The sequence below is a fragment of the Eschrichtius robustus genome, chromosome 21 (assembly GCF_028021215.1).
Source record: "Eschrichtius robustus isolate mEscRob2 chromosome 21, mEscRob2.pri, whole genome shotgun sequence".
Lineage (NCBI taxonomy): Eukaryota > Metazoa > Chordata > Mammalia > Artiodactyla > Eschrichtiidae > Eschrichtius > Eschrichtius robustus.
Genome location: NC_090844.1, coordinates 5,886,653 through 5,914,523, shown reverse-complemented (window position 1 = coordinate 5,914,523; position 27,871 = coordinate 5,886,653). Strand labels below are relative to the sequence as shown.

The window sequence follows — 27,871 nt, the reverse complement described above, 5'->3', positions numbered from 1 at the left end:
GAGGTCTTCCTCCCCCTTGGTCTGTTCTTTTTTCCTGTTCCTCCAGCACATTCACGGTACTCTCTTTCCTTTTAACCACATCCCCTTGAATGCATGAGATTCCTTCCTAATGTCTTATAATACAGGTGGAGATGATGAACAACCTTATTGGTCTTATATCTTCAAATCTTAGTTTAAGTCAAATTTGCCTAATCTAGTTAAGAAATTCCCTAATCCTCCTAAGAAGAGACAGAAGTTCACTAAAGAATTTAAGTTTACCCTAGGAATTTATAGTCTAGGATGCCTGATATCTATCAATTCACTCACCTCCTTGTGAAACCTGGAGATGTTAAAACTTGGTAAGTAAAAGCTGTGTGAAGTTATTTATTAGCAAAATGATACTAAATACAATGATAAAAATTTGACCCCAGATAACTCCAAACTTCATGTTCTATTTCTGAGCTCTTACCTGTCAAAATTGGTTAGTCAAAAATCTAGTCCTAAAAAAGGATGAGTTCATCTCTGATTTCAGCAACCATTTAACTCCTACCTTCCAAGAATACTCTGGTCTCAACGATGGTGACAATTTCACCTTCTCACCTTCTTTGCTGGTAGTCTTAAGACTGAGGTGGTAGATCTAGTTGGAGAACAGAAGATAGGATGGCAGACCATTCCCATCTCTGAATTGCAAGACTTTTGTGATTTCTTTGAAGATGCTTTCACTCAAAAGTCACAGACCTAATTAAATGCTCTCAGATTAAGTGATTAGTTAAATCCAAAAATGAGAAATCATCTATATCTAATGTACACAAAGTATACTGCAAAGAAAAGGACCTCTACAAAAGAAGCAGCTGCCCTGCCTTAGCCCAAAAGATAGTCTCACAAAAGACTAATTTTGTCTGATAGAATGAGACCTCTCTGAGGAAGTATTTGCTCCATTCGGCCCACAACTGTTTTTTCACAAAAAGGAAGAGATTTCCATGCAGTTGCAAAAGGAGAATGTTCTATTTCTAGTTGATAATGGGGCTTCATTCTGTATCATAAACGCTTCCACCTTTTCATTATTGCTTCTTCAGAGTAACATGCACAACCAGACATAAGGGTTTTCATGTTACGATAGTAAAATACTAGAAACCACTCAAAAGTTCATCAAGACGGGGTTGGTTAAGTCATTTTGGCTGAGTTCATTTTAAGGATATTCTGCAGCAGTCAGAAGAGGTTAGCTGTGCATATAATGATATGTAAAGATCTCCAACACAAAATAAGTAAAAAAAAAAAAAAAAAAGCTTCAGAACAATCATATCATTTAGGGGGAAAATCTATACATAAAAAAATATACAGGGGATATATGATCCCCTTTTCTCACATGAGGGATCTTTGAAGTTCATGATGATTGAGTATCATCATGTCTAAGGTCATTCAGCCAATAAGTAGCAGATCCAAGTTTTATGCCAGTCTCTGTTTCCAAGACCTAAGTCAGTGTTGCTACAACACGCTGCTTCCTTGGTCAGTACTGAGTACTGGTGAGACCTGCTGTGATGGGTTTCTTGCTTCATTTCATTGTGTCACCTAGTATTTCAGGGGACCTAGAATGGGATGGAGTCAGCTTCGAAGCAAACTCAAATACAACTTAAATACAAAACAAAATCTTACTTTATCCTTAGAAGAAGATCACCTTATGATCTGGAATGTCAATGAATGCCTTGAGATTACTACTGGTGAAGCCAACTTGCTTTTAAACACGGTCTGTATTTTGCTCTCTTTGGTGAGTTTTTTTTTTATGGGATGGAATAAAGGCCAAAGGACTCCATTTGGTCAATATAAAGAACTCAAAATTCTATTCAAATTTCTCCTCTCAAAATAAATTTAGGTTAATCTCAATAAAAGTGATAATAATATAAAGAATGCATCGTTTTTTTTAAATAGCGAATAAATTAATCTTTTCTAATGTCAATTTGCAGTAACTAAAGACTTTAAAAGTAAATATTTTACGATTATTTCGAAAGTGACAGATGTACTTTGTAGAAAATTTAGAAAACACAGATGAGGGAAAAGGATATCGACATATAAATGTATCACCAAGATATATACAGCTATTAATAAATTTAAACAGATGAAAACATATTATGAGGGCTCCCCTGGTGGCGCAGTGGTTAAGAATCTGCCTGCCAATGCAGGGGACACGGGTTCGAGCCCTGGTCCGGGAAGATCCCACATGCCGTGAAGCAACTAAGCCTGCGTGCCACACAACTACTGGAGCCCGCGAGCCACAACTACTGAAGCCCGCGCACCTAGAGCCCGTGCTCCGCAACAAGAGAAGCCACCACAATGAGAAGCCCGTGCACCGCAACGAAGAGTAGCCCCTGCTCGCCGCAACTAGAGAAAGCCCGCGCACAGCAACGAAGACCCAACGCAGCCAAAAATAAATAAATAAACAAATTAAATTTAAAAAAAAAAAAGAAAAAAGAAAACATATTATGAGCAGGTTAAAAATTCCAGGCCAGCCTATTCATACAGTAACACATCGCCATATTCTCAATAATTGTTTCTGGTGCTTAATAATATAGAAAAGATTTGAAAAACTAATATTTATGGGATTTGTAATATTTGCTAAACTGTGTTAAGTACGTTGGCATTGATCTATATACAAGCATAGCGGCTTTTTTTGCAGTTACTTCTTCAAATTAAAACATGTTTTAACATCTTTTAAAGTAACTATTCAGGGCTTCCCTGGTGGCGCAGTGGTTAGGAATCCGCCTGCCAATGCAGGGGACACGGGTTCGTGCCCCGGTCTGGGAAGATCCCACATGCCGCGGAGCGGCTAGGCCCGTGAGCCACAACTACTGAGCCTGCGCGTCTGGAGCCTGTGCTCCGCAACAAGAGAGGCCGCGACAGTGAAAGGCCCGAGCACCGCGATGAAGAGTGGCCCCCGCCCGCCGCAACTGGAGAAAGCCCTCGCACAGAAACGAAGACCCAACACAGCCAGAAATAAATAAATAAATAAATTTTAAAAATAAAAAATAACTATTCATAATTGTACCTTAGCATAAACTCTTACCCCCAAATCTTTGATCTACCTTGCATTTGATTTTATTCTGATTTATTCTGTTTTGGCTTCTATTGGTCCTGAGTCTCTCCATTTGTGGCCTTCTACACTTGGCTTTATTAAGCAAATTTGCCGTTAACATCTGGTAGTGAAAATATGATTTGCAGTAGCTTTGCCAATTAAAAAGCATAATGTAAGTATGATTACTTTTGCAATGGGTATATATCTGAGTCAGCAAATCTAGATATAATTTAGTATTTACTTGTATTTATTTTCTTAAAATTAACTTAATTCTGACTTCTAGTTTCCATCTTTCAAGAGCGGCAGGAAATTCAACTTTCATCTTTTTAGAGAGCTCCAACTTTCAGGCTAAAAAAGGCTCAGGGTTCTTCTGGACTCAAGGAGTACCAAGGTAGATGGCAAGATTCCCCCCCATCTGTCTGCTCTGGTAATGACCGTGACATGACATTCAGGGTCCCAATCCACTTGGTCCCTCAGGTCAGAACCCTCTGCAGAGTCTGTGGCAGGCTTAGGACACTGAAGTCACAATTACCTAGGACTCTGCCACCGATAATGTTCTCTCATTGACCAAATCTTACTCAGATGCTTCTGAGCTCCTTTTCAACTGACTTTCAGGCTTCTGTGTTCATATCGACACTGTTCAATTTTAACAAGAATCCTGATAAGTCAATTCAGCCATCCTTGATATCTGATCAGGTTCCTCACCCCCTCCCACGTCCCAGGTGATGTCTGACCTCCCTGGCCTGCCTTCAGCGAGAATCTGTTAGGTCGGCGTACTCTGCATCCCTCCTACCCCTGATGTTTGCTCTTAGGAATCTTCCATCCCCTGATCCCCACCCTGCTCCGTGGCCGTGAACCCTCCACTTGTCCGCTCTGTGCTCGGAGCTGACCCCAATCTCTCTCCCAGTGCAGTGGTCCCCACGCCTATCTTGATAGCACCCCCTTGAATAAGGTCTGTCTCACTGTGCCTTAACAAGTGTCATGAATAAATTTTTCCCTTAACACCTCCTGAATGCACCAGATAATTATCCTCTGAGATCCTTCCTTCTGCTTGGGGAGGTGTCCAGGAGCTGCATGTGAGTCCCACCTCCCTCTGAGTTCCAGAGATCTCTGTCCTCTTCTGAGCCTCAGGCTTTCTACAGCTCCTGCAAAGCCTTCTCACCCAACTCCCGTCCTCATTCCACCTTAGTCGTGGACCCGGCATTACTGCTTAAAGAGCTGAACACAATTCAAAGTGCTGTTCCAGGAGCCCTCTACTTCCGCTTCCTGCCTTGCAAAAAAAAAACCCCGGTTAGATAAGCACAAAAGGACATGCCTGTCTTCTTGGGTTGGGGTCAGGGGCGGGAAGAGGGGGTGGGCACAGTGGAATCTGAGAAGAAATGCAAAAAATATTTCAGTAAAGCAACTTGCTACGTTATTTATTACTCAAGGCCAAGTTCTGTACTTGTCAATGAAAAGAGGATGAAGTTTGACAAGATTTTTGGTTCTTTTGTCTATTTGTGTTTGTATCACCCAGAAATCCTCTTTTCTGGAGTGGCGTCTTTCATCCAAACGGTGTATCAGGGATAATGATTATATTTACTGAAAATGTTCAGTTCAAGATGATTAACTCGAGCCCTTAAAAGAACTCGTTTGCCTCATGAATCAGTCAGGGCTCAACCTGGAAAACAAAAAACCACTGTGAGAACTGAAATGAGAGATGCCAATACAGGGCAGAGGTTGCCCAGGTCAGGGAAGTGCTGAGAAGTCAGAGGGCAGTGAAGGGTCCCCGGGTTAGTAAGAGTAGGAGGCTGATGTGGTCCCACAGCGGGAGGGAGGAAGTGGAGTTCCCAGAGTCCAGGGCCGGTGGAAGTAGCTGAATCCACAATGGGCTTAAATGGCAGGAGCTGCAGCAGCCACTGGAGTGGTAAGAGACACCCCTGGAGTCGGAGACAGAAGAGGATAAGCAGCCAGGTTTCTGCAGAGGTCGGCATCCCCCCACATACCGAGCATGGGAGGGTGAGGCCTGAGCCCTGGCGTCAACAGTCCAGAGACTGGACTGTCTGGGAATTCCCAGCATAACTCAGGGCAGAAGTACCCTCAAATACTGAACAACATTTCTAGCCCCCACTGGGTTCTTCTAATGAATTTGCTTCTTGCCTAGACTGGAAAAATACTGTAGAGCCATTCTTTGAAACAGAAGATGGTTTAAGATCAGGGAGGCATGCAATGGAGGACCCAAGAGAAAAATGTAGGGATTGGATTCTGCGTTTCCTCTCATGCTAGAATCTCTTCCAAAATCTCTAAAGTATATCTACACAGGCATTGTCATTTGAGTCAATTGAGTTACTCGGATTAAAGAATAAAATCAACCCAGGCTTCAGAACGGCAGAATGAGGTCCTCTCTACAAGCTACTGAATCCGAACAATGACTGTACTTAAATTAGAATCCATTTTATTTTTGCTGTATTAGTGATATTATACTTTACTGAAATATTATATCATATTACATCTTACTGAATATTATATTTTACCGAAGTTGGCAAGTAACACAGTTCTAAGCATTTCTTTTCAATTTCAAGCTGTGAATAATTAGCGATTAGCAAAGTAAAACTATCTTAAACCAGAATCATACCAAGTTTCTTTGATATTGTTGGTGAATCTTGATAAATAAAAGCTATCATTCTGAGTGGAAATCCTCTGGCTTCCTTAATCATTTCTGTCTTCAATGAATGCAACTGGTTTTGCCATATCAATCTTGTCTTCTTTCAATCCACTCTTCACACACCATTTAAAAGTGACCTATCTAAAATGAAAATCTGACCATGTCATTTCTCTCCCTATATCACTTCAGTAATTCCTCATTAATGACTGGATAAAACCCAAACTCTTCCATGTGTAATTATAAGTCCTCCAAGACCTGGAGCCCAGCTCCCTGTGACCACCTCTGCCTTTGCTTTTGACCTTGCACCTCTATGAACTTCAGGTTGCTTACTGTTGACCCAATGCTGAGTCTCAGGGAGTGTCTATGTTCATGAGAGGCCTCTGTAGAAACACCTGCCCAACTTCCCTCTTCTAGTTGATACCCATATAGATGCAACTCAAGTTAAAAAATCCTAATGCCCAAAGGTGGACTTGCAAACACTTGCCCCCAGGGATACATCCATCATTGTAATTACTGCATTAGATGGTTGCCTGGTTCTATTTCTACCTCCCCCAAACTGGAGTGTGAGACCCTTGAGAGCAGAGATCACACCTTTCTCATCCTTACTAAACCCACCAATTATAAGAAGCACACAACAGCTCTGAATATATGCTAAATGAATGACCAAATGCCACCAAAAGATTCCAGACCTGCTTCTTTTATCTCTTCCTTCTGCCATGAATTAAACAAATGCCATCAAAGTTAGCCTTCAAAATAAACAAATGAGATCATGTTATTTCTCTGCTGTAACACTGCTGATGGCATCCGTGCAACTGTAGGGTACAAGGATTCAATGATCCATTTTCGACATGTATCTGTTGAACACCTATTAGTTTGCCAGGCACTGGGTTAGGTACTAGACCTAATAATAAATGAAAGACAAGCCCCTGTGCTTACAGAGCTGACCTTCTACGCTCTCTCATACCTTTCCTTACATACACTATATTCCTTTTACTTGGTAAAATCGTAGTCACCTTCAGGCCATGCTCATACGTTACCCACTTGTCAACACCCACAGAAGAATTATTTGCTTCTTCCTCTCTCCTCCATAGCTCATGTGGCTTCTACCGTGTTGTGCAATTTGGTATTTATGTGCCTTATCCTGGAGTATTTCACTAGTCCTGGAAAACCAGAGACAAAGAACTTGCATCAAGACTCTATAAAATATTCCTACAACTCGATAACATAAAGACAAACAGTTAATTTTAAAAATGAGCAAAAGGACATGAAGAGATACTTCACAAAGAAAGATATACAAACAGATGGTAAACACATGAAAAGTGCTCAATCTCATTAGCAATCAGAAAAATGCAAATAAAAATTATAAAGAATAGAACTGGACTATATCCATTAGAATGGCCAGGATTAAAAAGAATGACACCACCAAATGTTGGCTAGAATATGGAGCTACCAGACTCTCAGGTATTTCTGATGGGAACCTAATATGGTACAACTATTTTAGAAAAAAAATTGAAGACCCAAAGAAGCAGTTAGTGCCAAGGATTTATATACCATTTTAACAGAGAGAAATAAATTGTGGAAACAACAGAAAGAAAAAAGTGTTAAGGCTTTAAGGTTGGTAAATTGTAAGGTAACTGTATAGGGGAAACTAATTAAAGATCAGGTTTGTTCAGTAAGGGTTAGTTATACAGATTCCTCTCCTTGTAGTCTCTGGGCTAATCTCATTCTGCCCTCCCTGGTGCAAGAGACAGAGTGCGTTTGGGTTCATACAAAGGGAAATGGATGCTGTTAGGCAAATGGGGAGGGTAAAGAACTTTTCTGTCTGTTGCTTCTCAATTGCCTTCAGCTCAAAATAATCTTTCTGCCACAGCGGCATATTTGGGGGTGTTGTACTTTGATCCCCTTCAGAATATATCCTCTCACATTAAGGAAACATCTTCTAAAGGAACTGGTCTTCATATTACATAAGAACGCTAATGTGCGAAAAAAAACCGTCAACTGCTAGGCATACATTGTGAAAATGCAATGCCCTTTTGTCTTTTCATCATTAAGAAGAGCATTTTACTGGAGCTTTACTGAATATGAGCACTTCATTTCTCTCTAAATTAGCCTGTAACAGCTGGTGTGGACTGAATTTCCTTGTATCTCTGCTTACAAGAAACATTTGGGAAGTAGAAAGAGTAACATTTCAGCAGGGACTTCTCTAGGTAATGAAAATTGCAGAATGGTTTCGATAACAGTAAACATTTAAGACCCATTAAGTCATCTCCCTTATTGTGCTTAGCACCATCAGATTCAATGAGTGAATCAATGGCCACAGCTGGATGCAAGAAGCATTGAAATTCAAGCAACTCTCTCCCTGCATCAGTGATAGTAAGTCTAAGAAGTAGTGGGTGAAAGATACAAAGTCATCACTGAGTTTTGATTGTAGATCCGCAGTCAGAGTAGAGGGAGACTTGATAGTTCACAATGATTTGTTAAACGTAACATTCGTGATGTCTAGAGGAGGGATAGAGAGCACAAACGTTCTTGAATATTGAGCAATGAGCATTTGAAGAGACATTTACAATCTGCTTTTGGTTTCTGATTTAGGTACGATCATGCAAATCACAGGATCTTTTCATTTGATCAGACAAGTAGATAAAAACCAATCTTAGAAAAAAAAAATCCTCAAACTCCGGCGCTCTTATTTTTCTCTTCCAGTTTTATTATTTTTATAGACCGTAACCATGGTGCTGTTCAGAAACACAGCTCTGTTCCTTGCGTAGCTTCTAAGCTTGCAGATCTGCTTTTCACCACCTCCGTGACAGCAGCCCAACCCAGACTCCTTTGAAATCCAGGTTTACCTTTCCTTACTTCATTTCCTTATAATTCTCATGAGCTCACGTTGATGCTGCCGACTTGGGGAGACCATCAAACACATCTTTTCCTTCTCAGAGCTACAGGCACAGATGCTGCCACTGACTTGGATGGAAATTTACTCTGATGAGAACCAAATTAAGTTGAGAAATCTCAGCTACAGATGTTTAGGAACATTTTCAGCCACTGAAGTAGGTCAAAGTGAAGGGTATTTATGGCATCATTGAAAGCAAATACTGTCTACCAGATTCTGGCAATCTGTAAGAGGACCTTTAGAACCACAGCAGAACCACCACCCACCACAAAAGACAAACGACCTGTGATGGTTTCAGTTAAATAGCCAGCATTTCTCCTTAGTCGTCCTAGACACAACTTGCTTCCCAGTCATTACAGCTGACGGGCTCAGCGGGCGCTTCAAGAGTGCCGTGGCCCCCCCCACCCTGGCTCACTGCGTAGCTTCCGGGCTGTCATGCCACCTCGTCCTGGTCTGTCTTACAAAGCACCTGCTGCCTCTGATCTGGTCTTCCTCACCTGCATACCACTTGGCTATGTCCCTCCAAAATCTGTAGTTTGAAATCCTAACCTCCAATGTGATGGTGTCAGGAGGTGGGGTCTTTGGTGGGTGATTAGGTCTCAAGGGCAGAGCCCTTGTGAATGGGATTAGTGCTCGTATCAAAGAGACCCAGAGAGCCCCTGCCCCTTCCACCCTGTGAGGATGGAGTGAGAGGATGGCTGCCAATGGAGAAGTGGGTCCTCACCAGACCCCCAATCTTCCAGCACCCTGATTTTCGATTTACCAGCCTCCAGAACTGTGGGGAATAAACTTCTGTTGTTTATAGGACACTGAGTCTAAGGTATTTTGTTACAGCAGCACAAACAGACTAAGATGCTACTCTTCCACCTCTAAGCGTGTGTGCACACACACTCATGCCTGAAAGGACTATGCATTTCCATAAGAATCCTCTAATCTCATTTTTGCTCTTTTCCAATCTCAATCCTGATCAAATCTCCTTTGTCCCTCGCTTCTCCTTGCCTTTTATTAAATTATCTAATCTCAAAACCTCATTTGTTTGAAGCAGCAGACCTTCTAGACAGAGTCCAAATGAACCTGCACCTACATCTATGTCCTCTGAGATTCCATGAATCCTAAATCTACACGGTATTCATGCTCAGTCAGTCCCATCCTCAGAATGAAAGATCCAAACCGCTGAAGAGGAAAGGCTTTTTGACGTCAATAGGAAGCAGGGAAGAAGTGAATGTTACGAGCAAATGTAAGAATACAAAAAAGTAAATATAGAAAAAAAAAAAGACTGTATTAACTAAATAACGATTTGGCCATAAATTTCATATTTATGAAATCATAAATTGAAACTCCATTTGTTTAGTGATCATTTTTAACATGCAATCTATTATAGTCAAAATAATTTGTGCCCAGCTGCCACTCTATTCCACCTGAAGGGGTTCGGAACAAGCCTCCCCCAAATGTGCCACTTTACCGTGACCATTATTTTGCACTAATGGCAATCGAAATCCTGTAGATTCAAGAGAAACTTTTGTCCCTCCCTTAACAATTTAGAAGAATTTAAATTGGAGGTCTTTCCCAGAATAAGAGTTATTACGAGAGAGAAAAATTTATCTGAGTGGCCCACCTGTATTGCAGGGCAAACATCTAATTACCCAACATCAATCAAAGGAGTTCATATGCATTATGTAATTGGATCATCCCAACAACCTAGAAAGGTAGATATTATTAAATTCAGCTCACAGATAGCAAGCAGATGTTCAGAGAGTAAGTTCACTGTCTAAGCTGATATGGAAGGGAACATAGTTAAGCCTTCTAATTTTTTGCTGTTATGGTCTTCTTTTTCTACATAGCTAACAGCCATCTGCTGGCGAAATTTCCAAGACCCTCAATCTACCATAATGCCATACTGAAAGTAACTAAATGTCGAGTATTTTAATATAGCCATTCATGAATAACTTTTATTAATATGTTTATTAGAAATAAGTTTACATAATGCTAACTATGAACATGGGATTGATACATGAATTTAAAAAACCATGATTTCTACTTTCCATTAGTCTACAGTAAAAGTGAGGGAAGAAAAAACATGAAAGACACAAATTTAAAAGCCACGCAGCACATTACATTACATATTTATACACTGAAACACAAATACAAAAGGAAGAACAATAAAGAGAAATTCAATATCAAATGGAGTCATATGGGAAAGATTTAAGAAAGAGGTAGAGTCTATAGTGAGTTTTAGAAATTGATGATTTGGATAGGACGACCTGAGAGAGATAAACATTACTTTCAATAACATAGGTTAAACAACGTATTTAATGAGAAACAGCCATAGTACATTTAGGGAACAGTGAAAATGACAACAAGATATTTACGAATCAAAGGAAAAGGAATCAAGTACAACCATTACATTAAACATGAATAACTCATAGGGTATAATGAAAAGCATGTGCATTTTGTCTCCCACTGCACTTTCAAAGTAGTCAGTGTGGCTTGTTATGATCCAGCCGTGTGCTAGGAAATTGACATTCTGGGGGAAAAAGTCCTGATCTGTAGCATTTACCAATTTCTGTGGTGTAAATACTCCCACTGCGGCCAATTTCAAGCAACTAATGCTTCACCCACAGGCTCACAGAGTTTCTGAATATTGAACAACCAACCCTCATAAGCCAAAGGGGCTTGATCCCACATGCCCCTGGCTTCCCCTTCCCCTTGATGAAAATTTGCGTTTTCCATGTGTCCTCTCTGGTTATTCTGAATACCATAAAAACTCCATGATTTCTTTAAGTTGTAAAACACTCTAATTTTAAGAATTAAAATGGTGAAAACTACGTAATAATAAAAGCTTTGAACCTGATTTAAAGCTGGGCAAGGGGACAGGTGCCTTCTCTTTTCCCTTTCAGTGTTACCACTCCTCTGGCTGATAATCCAGTTTCTCAGCCCTCCTGTGCTGGTGAATGGAGAAGAAGAAAAAAGGAAGGCAGCAGACACTTACTCGGAGGAGACTATCATAAGCCTCTGTAATCACAGGATGGAAGATGCAAAAAGCAGGTAGGTTCTTTCCATACTAATTGGCTTGCTGAACTTTCTCTATCTTTGGCGTCGCTCAACTAGACCACCATGGGTATCATGTTGATTGGCCTCACAGTCTAGTTACTGGCTTTTTTCTTTCTCTGGACTTAGGAATCAAGCAACAGTTCCAGCCTTCTTCTGCTGAAACTGCTCACCTCTCTAAACAAGGGTTAACGAACGTCTTCTGTAAGGAACAGTAAACATTTTAGGCTTTGTGGGCCACCTGATCTTTGTGGCAACTACTCAACTCTGTCACTGTAGCCCAAAGCAGCCATAGACAATAGGTAAAATAAACGATTGTGACTATATTCAAATTTCTTTTCCGAAAGAGGCAGTGAAATTTGGGCGGAGAGCTGGAATTTGCCTACACCTGCTTTATAGCCTAAGGTATCATGTGTCTTGACCTCTGCTGCCTCACTCTCACACATGGTCCATAGTAAACACTCGTGTATCCTATGCCCTGCTCAACCGGGAGGGTGAAATAATTCTCTGAAGCTTAGACATTTAGATTTCTCAGGTGTCTTAGACACTAATCTACCCTGTCTGCCAAATGGCAAGGGCATATATTTAGCTATCCAAGTGTTCTCCTTTAGAACCCTTCTTTTTTGAGGGGGAGGTAGGTGAGGAGAATGAGACTCATAGTACAGAGGCTACCCTTTAAAAAAAATCGAGAAATTCTAACGCTTTTTATGTTCTAAATGTTGTCAAGAGGGTTTTTCTCCCTTAATTTGATCATACTACATAAGGCCTAATACTTCCTTGTACTTTAGCTGAAACTTCCATTTTAGCATCATGTTGTAAAGGTTTAATACGAGTATTGGCACAGATCATATCAGGCCATATACCCCAAACACAAAGTGAGTTTAACTCTATTCACTGCGTAACAGTGAAGTACTTAAGGGCTGAGAGTTGATGAATGATATAAGGAAACTACTGTTTAATAAATACAAATTTGGCAATGAATTGGATGGATTAAAAATCAGTAGATATTCTGACAGCAGGGAAATAATTCGAAGGTTCATACAGATAATATGATAATTCAAACTAGGCTTATACGCATGAAAATGGTACCAAAAAATGGAGTGCTTGAAAGAGATAAAAAATCTGAAGATGACTGATTGCATCAAATGAAAAGAGTGAGTGAACTTTTTTCTTCAAGATAAGATGCCAGAAAAATGACAGAGAGAAACGGAAAAATCAAGAAGGGGATAAAAAGGAGCAAAGAGGAAGATGATTAATCCCTTCCAGGACAGGCGTGGTTTAGGTGATGTCCACACACCAAACTGGGGCTGTCCAGGAGGCAGCGTCAGATGTGTAATTAGAATTAATGCTGAGACGTGGCTACATGTATAGAGTTTCTGAAACCTAAACAAGTAGATGACACTAAGTAGAAACAGGATTAGTTCAGGGCAAAAGAATAGAGAGAGAGAAGAGGGGAGGGCAGGGGAAGGGACGGGACGGGAGGGAAGAGGAGAGGAGAAATGTTGGAAATGCTCCCAGCCAAGGGCAGGGGGACATAAATATAAAACAGCAAACAAGAAAGTAGATACATGTAAAACCACACTCCTCAGAACGCCCGGAGGCCCAGGTCCTGAGGTCCCCCCAGTGGAAACCACACTTCCCATCCCTCCCCACATGGTTCTTCTTCCCTGTTTCCTGTGAGCTGCAATACACAGCGAGGAGTATGGGTTTAAAACTCACAACTAGGGACCTCCCTGGCGGTCCAGTGGTTAAGACTTGGCCTTCCAATGCAGAGGGTGTGGGTGTGATCCCTGGCCAGGGAGCTAAGATCCCACATGCCTCAGGGCCAAAAAAACAAAACATAAAGCAAAGCAATACTGTAACAAATTGAATAAAGACTTTAAAAATGGTCCACACCAAAAAATCTTTAAAAAATTCACAACCATCTGTACAGATACAGAAACCTAATTTTCTGTTTAGTGCATTCCCTGACTCTCTTTTCCACAAAACAGACAGCGTAAAGGGTGGCTCCAAGGATGTAACATATACAGGCCACTTAATCCCATCAGCTTTGGAAGTAAACCAAAACTACCCCATTTTCTGGCAAAATTTTAAGTTTTTCTTTCAAATCGTTTAGAACATTCTCTTTTTCCTGTGCCTGCTACTTCAGAGGAAAGTTATACGAGCCTGTGAAAGCCACAGATCATATCACCCAGGGGCCCTGAGCATCACTTCCTTGACTCCAGTACTGATCTTGTGTTTTATTTTGCTTCCCTCATTTTATATCACATCAGGAGCAGCCCTGAGACGGAAAATAACCCAGGAAGGTAGCCTAGAAGGTGTACACACCATGAGGGAAAAAGTATAATCTAAAGTAGCCCACACTTTCAAACTGTCAAATCAGACTCCCTAAATCAGAGTTCTTACCTAGTATCAAGTTTTACTAATAATTTTAAGGATAAGAGCGATCAAGGGGCTCAGATAAAGAAGACTGGGACATCCCATGTGGCTCCCCAGCTCCCGCTTTCCTGCACTGGACGTGTTTTCTCTGGCCCAGAATAACAGGTGAGTGGAGGAGAGGTGTTACAGGTTGTTACACACATTGAAGGGAATTTCTAAGTTATGAAATATCTTTATTCTATACCCCAAAGTGTTTGGTGGTTGAGAGACTTTCTCCTGCCTCGTGAATCCACAGACCTAGGGTTTACTTCCTATTGCAATACAAGCAATCTTTTAGCCAAGGACATCCTGCTAAAAGCATTCCTACTGAAGAGATAACGTCTCTTTCTCCTGGCAAATATCACTAGTCTGCAGGCGTCCACTTAGCAAGGAAATCAGACAGGATCACCGGACTGTTTACCTTTCCCTGGGCAGGGGTGGTGGAGGGAGTCATCTCCCAGCTAAAACAAGTGAATGGAGCACAGGCAGCTTCTTACAGGCTGCCCTCCACACGATCGAGCACATTTATCTGTAGGAGTCCTGACATTTAAGATGCCCTCCTCATTTTAATCCCCCCATAAATGAGTCGCCTCCTCCCCTTAGGGCCCTGCTAGAAGCAGCTGTTGATTGCATGTTGTAAGAAATAAAATATTAGCACTAAATAAGCAAAACAATGAAATGGCAGGGCTTGAGACAGCCAACAAATAACGACCAAAGAAAGGTAGCATACATGTAATTCTAACAAGAACAAAGAAATCCAAAAAAGGCTGACAAGATTTTATCTGTCCCCATATGAACTCATAATAGTGTAGGCAGCTATTAAAAATCTGCTGATCAGGGCTTCCCTGGTGGCGCAGTGGCCGAGAGTCTGCCTGCCAGTGCAGGGGACACGGGTTCGAGCCCTGGTCTGGGAAGATCCCACATGCCACGGAGCAACTGGGCCCGTGAGCCACAACTACAGAGCCTGCGCGTCTGGAGCCTGTGCTCCGCAACAAGAGAGGCCGCGACAGTGAAAGGCCCGAGCACCGCGATGAAGAGTGGCCCCCGCTCGCCGCAACTAGAGAAAGCCCTCGCACAGAAACGAAGACCCAACACAGCCATAAATAAATAAATAAAAACCCAAAGTTTAAAAAAAAAAAAAAAAAAAATCTGCTGATCAGATGTTTCTTTTTCATTCATCCTCCTTGATACAAAATTTATAAAATGCAGGAGGGGGGAAGAATCATTATATAATTCAGGAACAACAGGTTAAAAACTGTGAGTTTTTAATATTATATTAGAGTTAATATTGTATTAGACTTCATACCTAATAATATTAGAGTTAAAAACTCTAATATGTGGGAGAAATGAGTTGGTACAAAAAACACAGGAAAGGGCTTCCCTGGTGGCGCAGCGGTTGAGAATCTGCCTGCCAATGCAGGGGACACGGGTTCGAGCCCTGGTCTGGGAAGATCCCACATGCCGCGGGGCAGCTGGGCCCATGAGCCACAATTACTGAGCCTGCACGTCTGGAGCCTGTGCTCCGCAACAAGAGAGGCCGTGATAGTGAGAGGCCTGCGCACCGCGATGAAAAGTGGCCCCCGCTTGCCACAACTAAAGAAAGCCCTCACACAGAAATGAAAACCCAACACAGCCATAAATAAATAAATAAATAAATAAAAATAAAATGACTAAAAAAAAAATAAAAAAAAAAAACACAGGAAAAAAAAAGCAATGGAAAAATAATACCAAATGGTTCAAGAAATCTCAACCCAAGGAGAGGAAAGCTTTCTAAACAACACAACACAGAAAGACAACAAAGTAGCCTTACAAGTGGGTAATTTGTAAGGAATTATATACTATTATTGTAATCTTTAAAAAATTGGATCCTTTTTCCCCTAGTTCCTTATTTCATGAAACTCAAAACAGCTATCTCATTTTAAACTTCACTGAAAAGAAAATGCTTTAGTAATAAATCCCACCAGATAAAAAAGTAAATTATAATATTTCTTTTTCTAACATATTATATTCTCACAATGAAGAGTTTATGGGGGCATTATTTTGCATGTGTAATTTAAAACCCTGACACTGAAAATGGAAAAAAGAAAGAAAAAGAGAAACTTTACAATGAAGAGATATTTCACACAAACTTGATGATAATCGTGTTTGCAAGCTCTGAATTTTCTCTAAAAACATTGCACAAACTATAAGGATGTAAGCTGGGAATTTGTCAGTTTTTAAGAAAGGCAAAGTTTTGCTTAGGTAATGAAACTGGTGCTGGGAGCAGCTGCTGTTGAGTTACGTGTGGAAGAAGCTTTAAAAAAAAAAAACCAGAATCAAGAAGAAAAATTTTTAAATAGGGGAAAAAAGGGAGATAATACTACAACAGTTTCTGAAGAAACGTTAGTATATATCAAGAAAGTATAGGCATGGCTCCTGTCTTTAACCAAAAATGCTGATGTCAGGCAAATTCTGAAAAAAAATGTCTTCAATTATTGTTGACCATTTCCACAGGGAAGAAAGTTTAGCAAGAGTTAACAGAATGCTTGTAACTAAAGACAGCATTTCCTTAACCTAAGAGTTTGGATTGAAAGATTCTTAACTTGGTCTCCCAGAGTTTACTGAGAAAGCTGCATACTGTGTTTCCTAATTTTTTTCAAAAAATATGTCTATAATGCAATATGTGAAATATACAGAAATGTATATTTTTAAATCATCAGCAATTTGTTAAGCTCCAGCACATCATTTTTTATCTAGTATATCTTTGAATATTAACAAGAAAGAATTATTTCATGTTTATCCCGATTCTTTTTTGAATTGTCTATTTATGTCCTTTATTAATTTTTACTTGAGATGTTAGTATCTGTCTTATTATTTCATAAGCTATCTTAGAATAATAAGGCAAAGACCTTTTTCGTATTTGATTTTATATAGCCTCATGTTTTGAAGCAAAACCGAGCATACTAATAAACTGATCTGAAACTGGGGAAGGTGGAAAGATCACCTTGTATACTTAGGATATGGTGGGGTACACTTTTAGTACATCTAAAAATAACTGTATAGTTAATTATAATATCTGCTTAGGACTGTTGCCTACCACTTATTTTAAAAATTCAACTCTTCTAGTGATCTGTCTTGTAAGAATGAGGTCTTTGGCAGTCTAATTAAATGTAATGGCTTTCTGGTGAGGAACTTCTAAAAATTTAGTGCATCATAAAAGTTACTTATGATGTCTACGTGATGCTCAAATCTAGGTTCTCACCTTCGTGAGGGAGTAAGACCCGCGTACAAAAAGAGACTGAGTCAGAATAAGCTTAAATAGCAACTGACACTTTCACCCAAACATTTCTAACTTAAAAACAGCAGGTCTTTTTATTTTTTTAATCATCAACACAACTCACCCTAATTAGAAGCATCAGTGAAGTTTGCCTGAGACTTCTGAGCAGGCTTCTACTTAATGGTACACAAGGGTAAATAAAGAAGAATTGGGGCCAAAGTTTTCATCTTTGATAAAAAGGCTTAATCAATAGATAAGCCCATGACTGCTAATTGCTACCAAACACACATTCTCTCCTTTTCTTTCAAATTACGAGAACTCCCACTTAGAATCAGTGCGCTACTAGAAGACCGCATTTCCCAGCCTATGTGGCACTGGTTACGGTTCCAGACCAGTTAAGGACGGTGAGCTGCTCTGTGTAGCTGAGCAGAGATGCAGTTCAGGTTGGAACCTTGCTGTTACCTCGGATCTTCCCTATAAGGGAAGGGATAGCTATCCAGTTCCAGGAATTTCCTTGTGTATCCAGATTAAGGCGCGTCCTCCGTGTAAAGGAGCACATCCCCTCTGGTTCAGACCTTCCTCTCTGGTCCAGACCCCTCTGAAGGACGCCCCGTGTAGCAGAGGCAGCCTTCTTTCACAGATTCTCCTTTTGTCTTCTCACATCTGGCCACCTCTGGTCATGAGTTAAAGTCTCATTGAAAGTGAAGTAAACTTTAAAGGTTTACTGTTTACCAGACAGAGCCTGGTCTCCACTCATAGTAGTAGGTTCACGGGAGTAACAGGTGAGGTTATGGGTGTGTTAATTAACTAGATGGAGGGAATCCTTTCACAGTATGGACACAGAGTAAACCGCCATGATCTACACTGTAACTATTTTACAACTTTATCTGTCAATTATACCTCAATAGAGCTGAAAACATAGTTAAGAAAAGATAGGTGGACACATCAAGAGAAGGAATTAAAAGGCTACAAATACATGCATGACGTCTATCAATTAGACACACACTGGAAAGTTGAGGAAAGGAGTTTCTTAGAAAGATTTCTGTTATTTGGTATGAGGGTCTTGGGTATAGCTGTTGCAATGATGGGGTTCAAAGCATGTTATCGGCATCAAACGGATGCAGGATGGACCAATCTAGTTTGTAGCTTTTATGCTTTAACAATTGGCTTTTCTTGTCAAACAACCTTCCCTCATGCAGGTCCTTGTGGTTATTCATGCTTAATAAAAATATATTCAGCTGCACGGCACTACAGTAGTACTTCTGTCACACTTCTACAACAAAATAGCTTTTGTAGTTTATCATGAAATGCCTGAAAATGTTTCATAGCTACTATATCAGAAATCATCACTCTCCATAAATATCCCCAGGAAGGTTCTCCTTAAGGGCCACATGAGTATCCTGGGAGAAGACGGTAAGATAAGACAGGGATAATTGGAAATTATTGCTAATTCTGAGATGAGTGTCTGTTTCCTAGTTGAGATGCGCTAGTTAATTTATGTGAAAATGGTTCTGCAATATTGCTAAAGGAAGAGTTGTAAAAGATAAAGCAATTACTCTGCAAATGCCATGAGATAGCAAAACTACGTATTAGGAAAAAAATCTTAAGATTAAACACAAACTGCAAATCATCCAAGATATGCAGGCACAGATTCCATTCAGACTATGCTAACTTTATATCATAAACATAGTTAAAATAAAACCATCCTTTAAAAAGAACACTTATAATACACAACCATGACTAATTTCTTTCCTTAAAAAAAAAGAAGAAAGGAATGTGCAAACAGATCATAAATTCATTTGGTTAACTAGCCAGGCAATGTAATAGGGATTTTAATCTGCATTCCATGGGTTCACGGATGCCTTCCAAAACCTGTAAACTGCCTAAGGTTAAAACGAAATTTTGTTCATACGTGGAGAGGAGAACTTCACTATTTTAATCAGATTCTCCAAGGACGTCCATGCTCTATCCCACCAAAAAGTCAAGGACTGTTGTTCCCAATGAAAAAATGGGATACAAAGAAGATGACATATTCCATAACCTGTTAAAGACCAGGAAATAACTAAATCATCAAGGAACTCCTGAGAAAGTACTCTGTGGACCTAATTTGGGGTAGGCAGTGAGTTTCACACCTTCTGGAAATTCAGTTTTTTATGGAAGAATAGAAGGGGACAGACTTTACTCTACAGAACATATTCGTATCTGATCATGACCTATCATTCTGTTTGCTACATCAGGTTTCTTACCTTTGTTTTGTGTTGCTGTCGAGGTGGGATTTTCCATTTACCTACTGGCGTGCACCGCACTAGTAATATTTACATTGTACAATTTTTGTAAACCCTTAAGCAAAATCCCTAATTACTAGTAATTTTAAATCAACCTAACATAAAATCTAACTGATTATAACCATCCTTTTAATTTTCTTTTGCTCTATTTTATTCATTTTTTGGACGGAAAGGGATACTGATTTAGCAATTATAAATGGAAAGCACATCATTGCCCCCCAAAATACTATTGTCCTATAATTTAATCAGTGCACTTTTGAGCTCATCTTTATCTCAATATTGTTGAATTACAATGCAGCCCACACTAGTTATTTATCTAAGATATTATAATAATAGCATCAGTTCCTAGATACTCTGTTATTATCCATATCACCACTGACTTATAAATATTTTTCTGCAGAAAAATGTGCTGAATCTCTAGCAATACCTGAGTTAAACAGATCTTACACATGTTGCCAAAGGCAGTCTTTATAGCTCCTGACATCTGGTAGTGTGAATAATCTATATACACCACGCAACTGAAAAGATTAATAATGTGAGAACGTTCTTTCTTTAGAAGAACACTTTACTCCAAAGGAAGAGAGCCGTGGGAATGTGCAGTGGGAAGAACACTGCACTGAAGCATCCAAGTTCTGGCCATGAGATGCCTGAGAGAGTAACACACATTCAACAGTGAGAAGGGAGCAGACACCTGCCGCCTGAACAGAGGAGTGCGCTGGGGATGAGGAAGGTTCCAAGGAAGGTATTTCCTACACGTCCCTGTCTCCCTGCCCACACCCCACTCACCTTACTGCTTCTGAATCGAGTTCATGGCTGTCAGCGCGGCAGCCATCCTGCTGCCACAAGATGACAAGCATGAGGATGAAGAAGGGTCATAATTCCTGTGGGAGCCATCTAGGGTCGCCTGGAGTGGTCTACTTCCATTTCTGCCCTGGCATTTTTCTTTTCAAATAAACTGTCGTTATTAGTAGTTGCACTCAAATAAGCCAAGATGCATTGGGTGAAGACCTCTACTTTCCACTTCCAGCTTCTGGTTCAGCCATATGTAGTAGCATATGACACGCTGTGCAGCAAACAGCTCTCTCATTTTAAAACATGGTTACATCTAAAGAAAACTAGTACCTCCTTCAGATACTGTCTCTATCGATGACCCTCTCCAAATGAAATATGATTGAATCCTCCTGACAAAGACGGCATGCAGTGTGACCAAAGATCAAATGCAGCACACCCGACGCCAGGGTTAGGGGCAGACCGAGGTGCGGGGAGGGTGGGGTGGAAGTAATCTGATGCAGCTGCCACTTGGGTCACATGCTGTCCTGAGCAGACGTGCGGTGGCCCTTGCTAAAGACTGTGCAAGGGACCGAGCTATCAGGCCACCAGTCAGACGGATTTCTGAGAAGTTGTAGGTTAGATGGATGGGAAAGAGATGAGGAGGCAGAGCCTGAGCAGTTTCTCCTGAGAACAAACCAAGAGACGTCCCAACACTCGGGCTACAGTGGTTGAGTCATTAAACCTACAATTATTTATATAGCTTATTCTGGTAAAGCCTTTCCTTTTACTATGAACCATTTTGCCATTAATTAGCTAAAGGCCATGTTTAATGAAAATACTAAGTACCAAATTTCCATTTCTCGAGCAGTTGAGGACAACTGTGTAACTTTTCAAAATGTTTGTCCACTGAGAGTCATGGTAATAGGTCTGACCACATGAAAATCAGAAGACACCAATCTGCTAAGGAAGAGTAACCATTTAAAAGGCAGCAGTTACGTTAAGAAGCCTGGACCTGAACGCAATGATTTAGGCTGAGAAGCTGCAGAGGAGGTATTTACACTTCACTCCGTGAAGCATGACTGCAATTACATCAGATGCCTGACTTCTAGATTAATTTTGTGCATTATCTTATTCCGAGTTTTCTTGTGCACATAGGAAAAGCTACTAGTATGTTGTTCATTTAGCAGATGAACTTCACAAACAGTTAAATTATCCTGTGTCATAAATGCTTCAAATAAAAGCACAAAAATGAAACTCAGTTAAATTTAATTCCCAGACTGATTTTAATTTTAAAATCTAATTTAATATATTTGCGACAAAGCTTTTAGAAGCTCATTCTGTTGAAACTGAAACACGTAACATTATGGTAAATACTATTGTAGTTAGAAAGTTCACTGTTGACAAAAAAGAATTGTTTTTATGGTAATAATGTGAATACAAATTTTGTTGGAGCACAGCTTTTGAATAAAAACAGTATTCCTAAGAAATGTATTTGAAATTGGTTGAAATGAATTATAATTCATAATTATATCCAACCTAGTTTCTAGTTCAATATTGTACTAATGAAAATACAGCTGTAGTTGTCAAAAGTTACGTGTGTTTATGTATATTTGTGTGCGTTTATAAAGTTCCCTAAATTTTGAATGCTTTTTCAAAATATTCAGAAAATGGAGTGCCAAAAATGTTGGCTTTTGAAGCTTCAGGTCAATTGCAGTTACTGAGACTAAAATGGAACAGAAAAAAACAGACAAGAGCAAGAAAAGAAGTGAACAAATTGGACAATGCGAGATCAAAATGGATTTCAAGATTTAATGTTTAAATTCTCTGTGTTTAGGAATAGCTTGGCTTGTGGAAGAATCTTTTAATAAAGCCTCTATATTTTACTGGATAATTCTGTATTGTGTATGAGATCAAAATAAAATTGAGACGACCTACAATTACATGGTATCTAAATTTGATAAAACATTTGAAAGAATCAACTTATTTGACAAATTTTTATATATTTGTCCAAGAAAATTACTCTGAATTGAGGCACAAAGACAGTATTTCTGAAAACAGCTGACCTGACATGTTTATTATTTTATAATATGAGAATATTTAATTAAGAATATTTTTCATTTAGCCAAATTTTCTCTGAGTTTATGAGAACCTCATTTATAGAGAGGATGCCAACAATTCAAAATATTATGGTTTACAGAGAAAGGCCAATTGAAGGAGTACTAATTTCAAATTTAATAACCATATAATAAAATAAACTGTACTTAAAATCAGACCTATAAATCGCTGCCTTAACTCATATTCATATATATGGGAGTTTATTTAGTCACACTGCTTACAATAAAAATATTATCATTTACAACAGTATTTTAGTAAAACCAAAAATAGCTGTCTATGCCGTGAACAAAATATCATTTAAAATACTGTTGACTTTATCTCATTAGTCTAATATTTTCATCATCCACATATTTATAAATGCAATGGTGTATGTATAGAATCTACAAGTGTACACCTATTGGGTACAAATATGGAAACTGTTTCTACTGTAGAGTACACAGAAGATAAAATCTGGAAACCAACACAAGAGAGGGAGAGCTTGTCTTCTGAAACCACCTATTGGGACAGAAGGTGGCGGCTTTTTTGAGGGGATGATTCTTTTTACTGAGAAATGTCTAATCATTTCTGGAAGCACTGTGCTGTTCACAGACCACAGTTCAAAAACAGAAGGAATGTGGTGTCCACAGCCTGTGGGAACGCTGCTCTCACTCCAGACAGAACCCCAAGAATCACTCATACTTGGTGAATACAACCTACAGCATTTAGCTGGAAGAGACGCGTGAACCCCTGAAAGAGAAGACTGAAGCCTGTGGATCTGCCCAAGGGGACAGTCAGATCCAGATCTCCCAATCCTTATTCTTGTGCTTTTTCATTAGCTGCACTGCTTGTTTTGTTCACAGGTAGCTCTATTTAAGAGAGCACTGATTAAGGAAAAAGGTATAACTCATCTCATGCTAGCAAACCTTTTTTTCTACCTACTTGTTTCCCTTAGGTTAACTAGTTTGCGGAAGGGTTATTCTGTTCAGGAAGTTTGTTGCCCTCATTTTTAAGGAGGATGTGTAACGACAGTCCTTACTAGAGACAAGACAGATTATTCAGAAAAGAGAAGAGTTTCTCCTTTTTTCATAAATTTACATTTTGCTTCATAAAATGAGTGTCCTGAAGTGAGCAAACTCTTCCTTTCTGAATCCTGAAGGCTTGGGAAGACTCAGGTTTTGCACAGAAGTCTACAATATGCCCTTTAATGACATAAGCTTCCTCAACAACATGATGGTGACTTGGGACAAGAACGTTGGAATAAATGGAATGAAATAATACAGTTTGGAAGGTGTTATTCTAAAAAAAAAAAGGTATATATTGGAAAAGTCTCGCTCTGGTGACATAATCCCTAACCTGGGAAAATCATCCAGCTTTTTTCTCTTTAGTTATTTGTCCACATGCAGTACCTGGATATATGATTTGATAACAAGCATTACAAGTTTAGGAGACGGGGAAATTACTCCCCACTCCACTACGACTTCCCCCACCCAAAAATAAACATTAAAATTAAAAAATTCAATCAGAAAAGCTTGGCACAAAAGAGGCGTGGATTTAGGAGCTATTTAAGAAGGAAGATGTTCACTGACCAGTCAAGTGGGAGCTGCAGGGGGTCTGGCTGGCATGGGTGGGTGTCAAGAGAACTGCAACTCACCAGGAAAGGCAGCCATGAAAACGTCAGGGTTCTTCCCTGTTTGAGTTATCATATGCAAAAGAGAATATGAATAAGCATATTTAACTCCAATTCATCACATTTCAATATACTCACTGTTATAGAGCAGCCTGACCAAAGAACTCCGATTTAGAATATCAATTTCTATTTAATGTCAAACTCTCAAAATTAAAATAACGAAGCTCTAAGGGAAACACTAATTAATTAGCTACGCCCTTGGTTAATTTTGGTGGGTGGGGCTGTCTGACAATACATTTTACCACGCATCTCTACAATATACATTTCCCAGAAGCACCTTCTTTACTAGGGGGCCAACGCAGATGTGAGTCGCGAATAGGGCTTCCTCATGCTGGAAGTCGAAGGCTTATGTGGAATAAATAAACATACATTAGCTCTCAATAGTTTCAGGCCTGTGATTAAGCAGAATAAATAAACAAAATTTTCAAAGCAACAGCCTTCCCAGCAATAGCCACGAAAATCAAAGATGACAGCTCTGTGACATGCAGCACAACAGCAGGCTTCAATTTCTAAACACCCGTGATTTTTTTTCTGTATTTAGAACGCTTTCATAAACAAAAAGGAACATATTTATATGCCTGAAATCACCTATCTCAGTCAAAATATTTTGGAAGCTCAATCTCATCATGAAATCTCATTAGCTCATGCTTCCAGAAGCCAGGAGGACTTCGAAGCCAAGTGGGCTCTTATGGGCTCTTCTTCTAAGAGGTCCACTGCACTGTAGCTATTTTCTGAAATGCATGTCCCTATTGGTAGGACTTTGGGTTAAACAAAGATAAATTCAGTTACTAAAATACAATAAAATAGTACTCTTCTGCATTTGTACAGTTGTCCTGGAACACATCTGTTGATGGGGCATGTATCAGTATAAGAGGTGGGGTGCAGGTTTCTGGGACTGTGGGACGTGCTATTAACTGCAGGCAGGTAGTGCCAGAACGGCTTGGTTTAGGGGGAACCCACACGTGTGGAGTACGAAGTATTCAGGGAGTCAACATAGTTGTTTTTTTTTTCTCCCTTTCAGCTATCATGACCCATCAATTCTCAAAAAAATGTGTGCAGAGCCTTGGGCATGTGTAAATCACCTTATTAGTTCATGCAACAGATGTAAATACAGACAAAACTAGGCTACTCATATCTTGTGCATCCACTTTAGCCGGAGACAGAAGTATTTAAACCATTAAATTCTAAAGCAGAATGTGATCAGTGTGCCCGAGAGGTAGACACACTGAGTGCGGAGTCTAATGGAGATCTCACATCACGTAGGAAGGCATGTGCTCCCCTGTAAATGTCAGGGCCGTGTATCTGTCTGTCTCACCCCTGTTCCCAAGGAACGTACCTACTCCCTATGGATAAAGGCAAACCTACAAGTCATTTCATCTCAACTTCCTTCCTCTTTCCGATTTCCGCACAAACCCCCACCAGCAGCTGTTTTATTTTACTGGACATGCAGTGGACGCTCCAGAAATGAATGGTGTCCCCGTCAGGGACACAGAGACAACACTCGGTCACTCTCTGCTGAGGCAAGATTCTCTTGTTAATAAAAGCACCCTGTAAAAACGGTGCCTTTTTTTTTTGCCTCTGATTGAAAACAGCACCAGGAGTTTCAAAATAAAAAAAAAAACAGAACGGAAGCTCATCGTGAAGCTCATCGTGAAGATTACCTCCATGTAAACAGTCTTCTTTTTAAGGAGAAGGTTTTCAGACGAGCTCACAGCATATCAACAACAAAAAGCATAAGCCTAAACTTAAAAAAAAAACAACAACTTTATAAACCTGTCTTCTGTTATTTTTGAAAAAAAGTTTCAACATGAAGTCATCTTCCTAAGGAGCATTCTGGGTATTATACAGCTTATTTTATGCACTTCACAAGCTAAATTTAGACAATTATACTCAACTCTGAATTAAAATTTAAAAGAATCTTTGCTTTTTTTGGCTTGGTGAGGTTCTTTTGAGTCTCTAACGCTGAACTTCATTTGAATCCCTTTGAATTCTTCAGAATAAAAACTATTCAAAAAATTTGAAACTTCTATCAAGAATCCTGGCACTTGTCCTGCAGATAAAATGGGCATTCCACTCCTCCCACATACCGAAGAGCGAAGCCAGTACAACTATTTCCCAAACACAGATCTTTTTCTTCTCAGTTAATATTACGTAATTCTGGTAGGATGTATTATTAGACAGTTGATACTCTGATAAATAACTATGTGGTGCAACATTTGAGATTTGGACAATGCATGGCACAGAATTTTATAAATGAATTATCCATTATTGTGATGGTATTTAGCTCTTCCTAGCTAAATTGACAGTCAGATTCTTGAAACAGAAAATCATATCTAATTTTAAAACCATCAAAAACAACAACGAAAACAAACAGTAACAGTAGTAATCACAGTGTCTTGGTATAATCGTCATTACTACAATCATCGACATCAGAGTGAATATTTACTGGGCACTTAGATTGAGACAGGCACAGTCTAACCACTTACTTCTCCTACCTCAATCCACACAGCCATCCTATGCAGTAATCACTATTCTTGTGCCCATTTTACAGAGGAGGAACTTGAGGCAGAGAGAAACATTGAATAAATATTATCTAATGTAACCCCTATTGAAGCCTGAGTTTAGGTTGGTCTATAGGTTAAGATTGCTTCCATCCTTCCTCTGCTCGTGGATAGCAGTTATGGATGCCAGATAAAACACAAGATGCCTAGCTAAATTTTAATTGTATATAAATAACAAATGATTCTCTATTATAATTACGTTCTATGCAACATTTAACATTTAAAATGTAAGTAACACACGTATACTAAATGACTATTGTTGTTTATCTGAAATTCAATTTTTATTTTATTAGCTAAAATTAAAAAATTGGCAACCCTAAATTAGCAGTTTTTAACCCCTTCCACTCCCAACCCAGACCTTATGCCTGAAGTTTCAATAACCAACATACACAATACATACATACATCACTATATAAACACACAAACACACCTGTACAATAAAATAATTTTGAATATCTTATGTTTAATAAGAGTATTAAAGTTTTGATAATAGTTTTCAAAGCTTACTGAGCACTTACAATGTGTATTCTCAGCGCTTTACATGTCTTAATACATTTAATACCCACAACAACCCTGTGATGTAGGTACCATAATGTATCTTATTTTTACAGATGAAGAAACTGAAGCATGGAAAGTGCTATGGTCTGAATGGTTGTGTGTCCCCCAAATTCATATGTTGAAATCCTAAACCCCAAGGTGATGGTATTAGGAAGTGGGGCCTGTAGGAGGTGCTTGAGTCATAAATGTGGAGACTGCATGAATGGGATTAATGCTCTTATAAAAGAAACCCCAAAGAGCTCCCTAGACCCTTCCACCATGCGAGGACACAGTGAGAAGTCGGCAGTCTACAGCTCAGAAGACAGCCTTCACCGGTACACAACCATGCTGGCACCTTGATCTCAGACTTTCAGATTCCAGAACTGTGAGAAATAAACTTCTGTTGCTTTTAAACTACCTTCTTGGTGATATTTTGTTACAGCAGCCGAAACAGGCTAAGACAGAGGGGTTACATTCTTTGGTCAAAAGCCCATGACAACTGGTGGGATGGGAGCCCAGGCAATCAGCTAAAGAGGTCTTGCTCTAAATCACCACTGTATATAGAAAAACAGTCAGGGAGACACATGCTGAACAAAGCGCAGAGAGTTTTTTAATTTCAACAAGCCACAGT

At 39.6% G+C, this 27,871-nt stretch overlaps 1 protein-coding gene across 5 annotated transcripts in view; it reads right to left on the bottom strand.

Moving 5' to 3' along the window:
- The window catches only part of GPM6A (glycoprotein M6A), a 257,938-nt gene that overhangs the window by 176,320 nt on the left and 53,747 nt on the right, over positions 1–27,871 (bottom strand). Inside the window, exon 1 of one of the 5 annotated variants that reach the window (XM_068532118.1) lies at positions 24,042–24,097. The exons of 3 other annotated variants lie outside the window; for them this stretch is intronic. Coding sequence is in view for 1 of the 2 variants with exons in the window: in XM_068532116.1 (XP_068388217.1) it covers positions 6,732–6,786 (55 nt within the window). In the remaining variant the exon portion in view is untranslated. Of the gene's footprint in view, positions 1–6,731; positions 6,787–24,041; positions 24,098–27,871 lie in introns of those variants that run through there. One more of the 5 variants, XM_068532116.1, reaches the window with a different exon arrangement.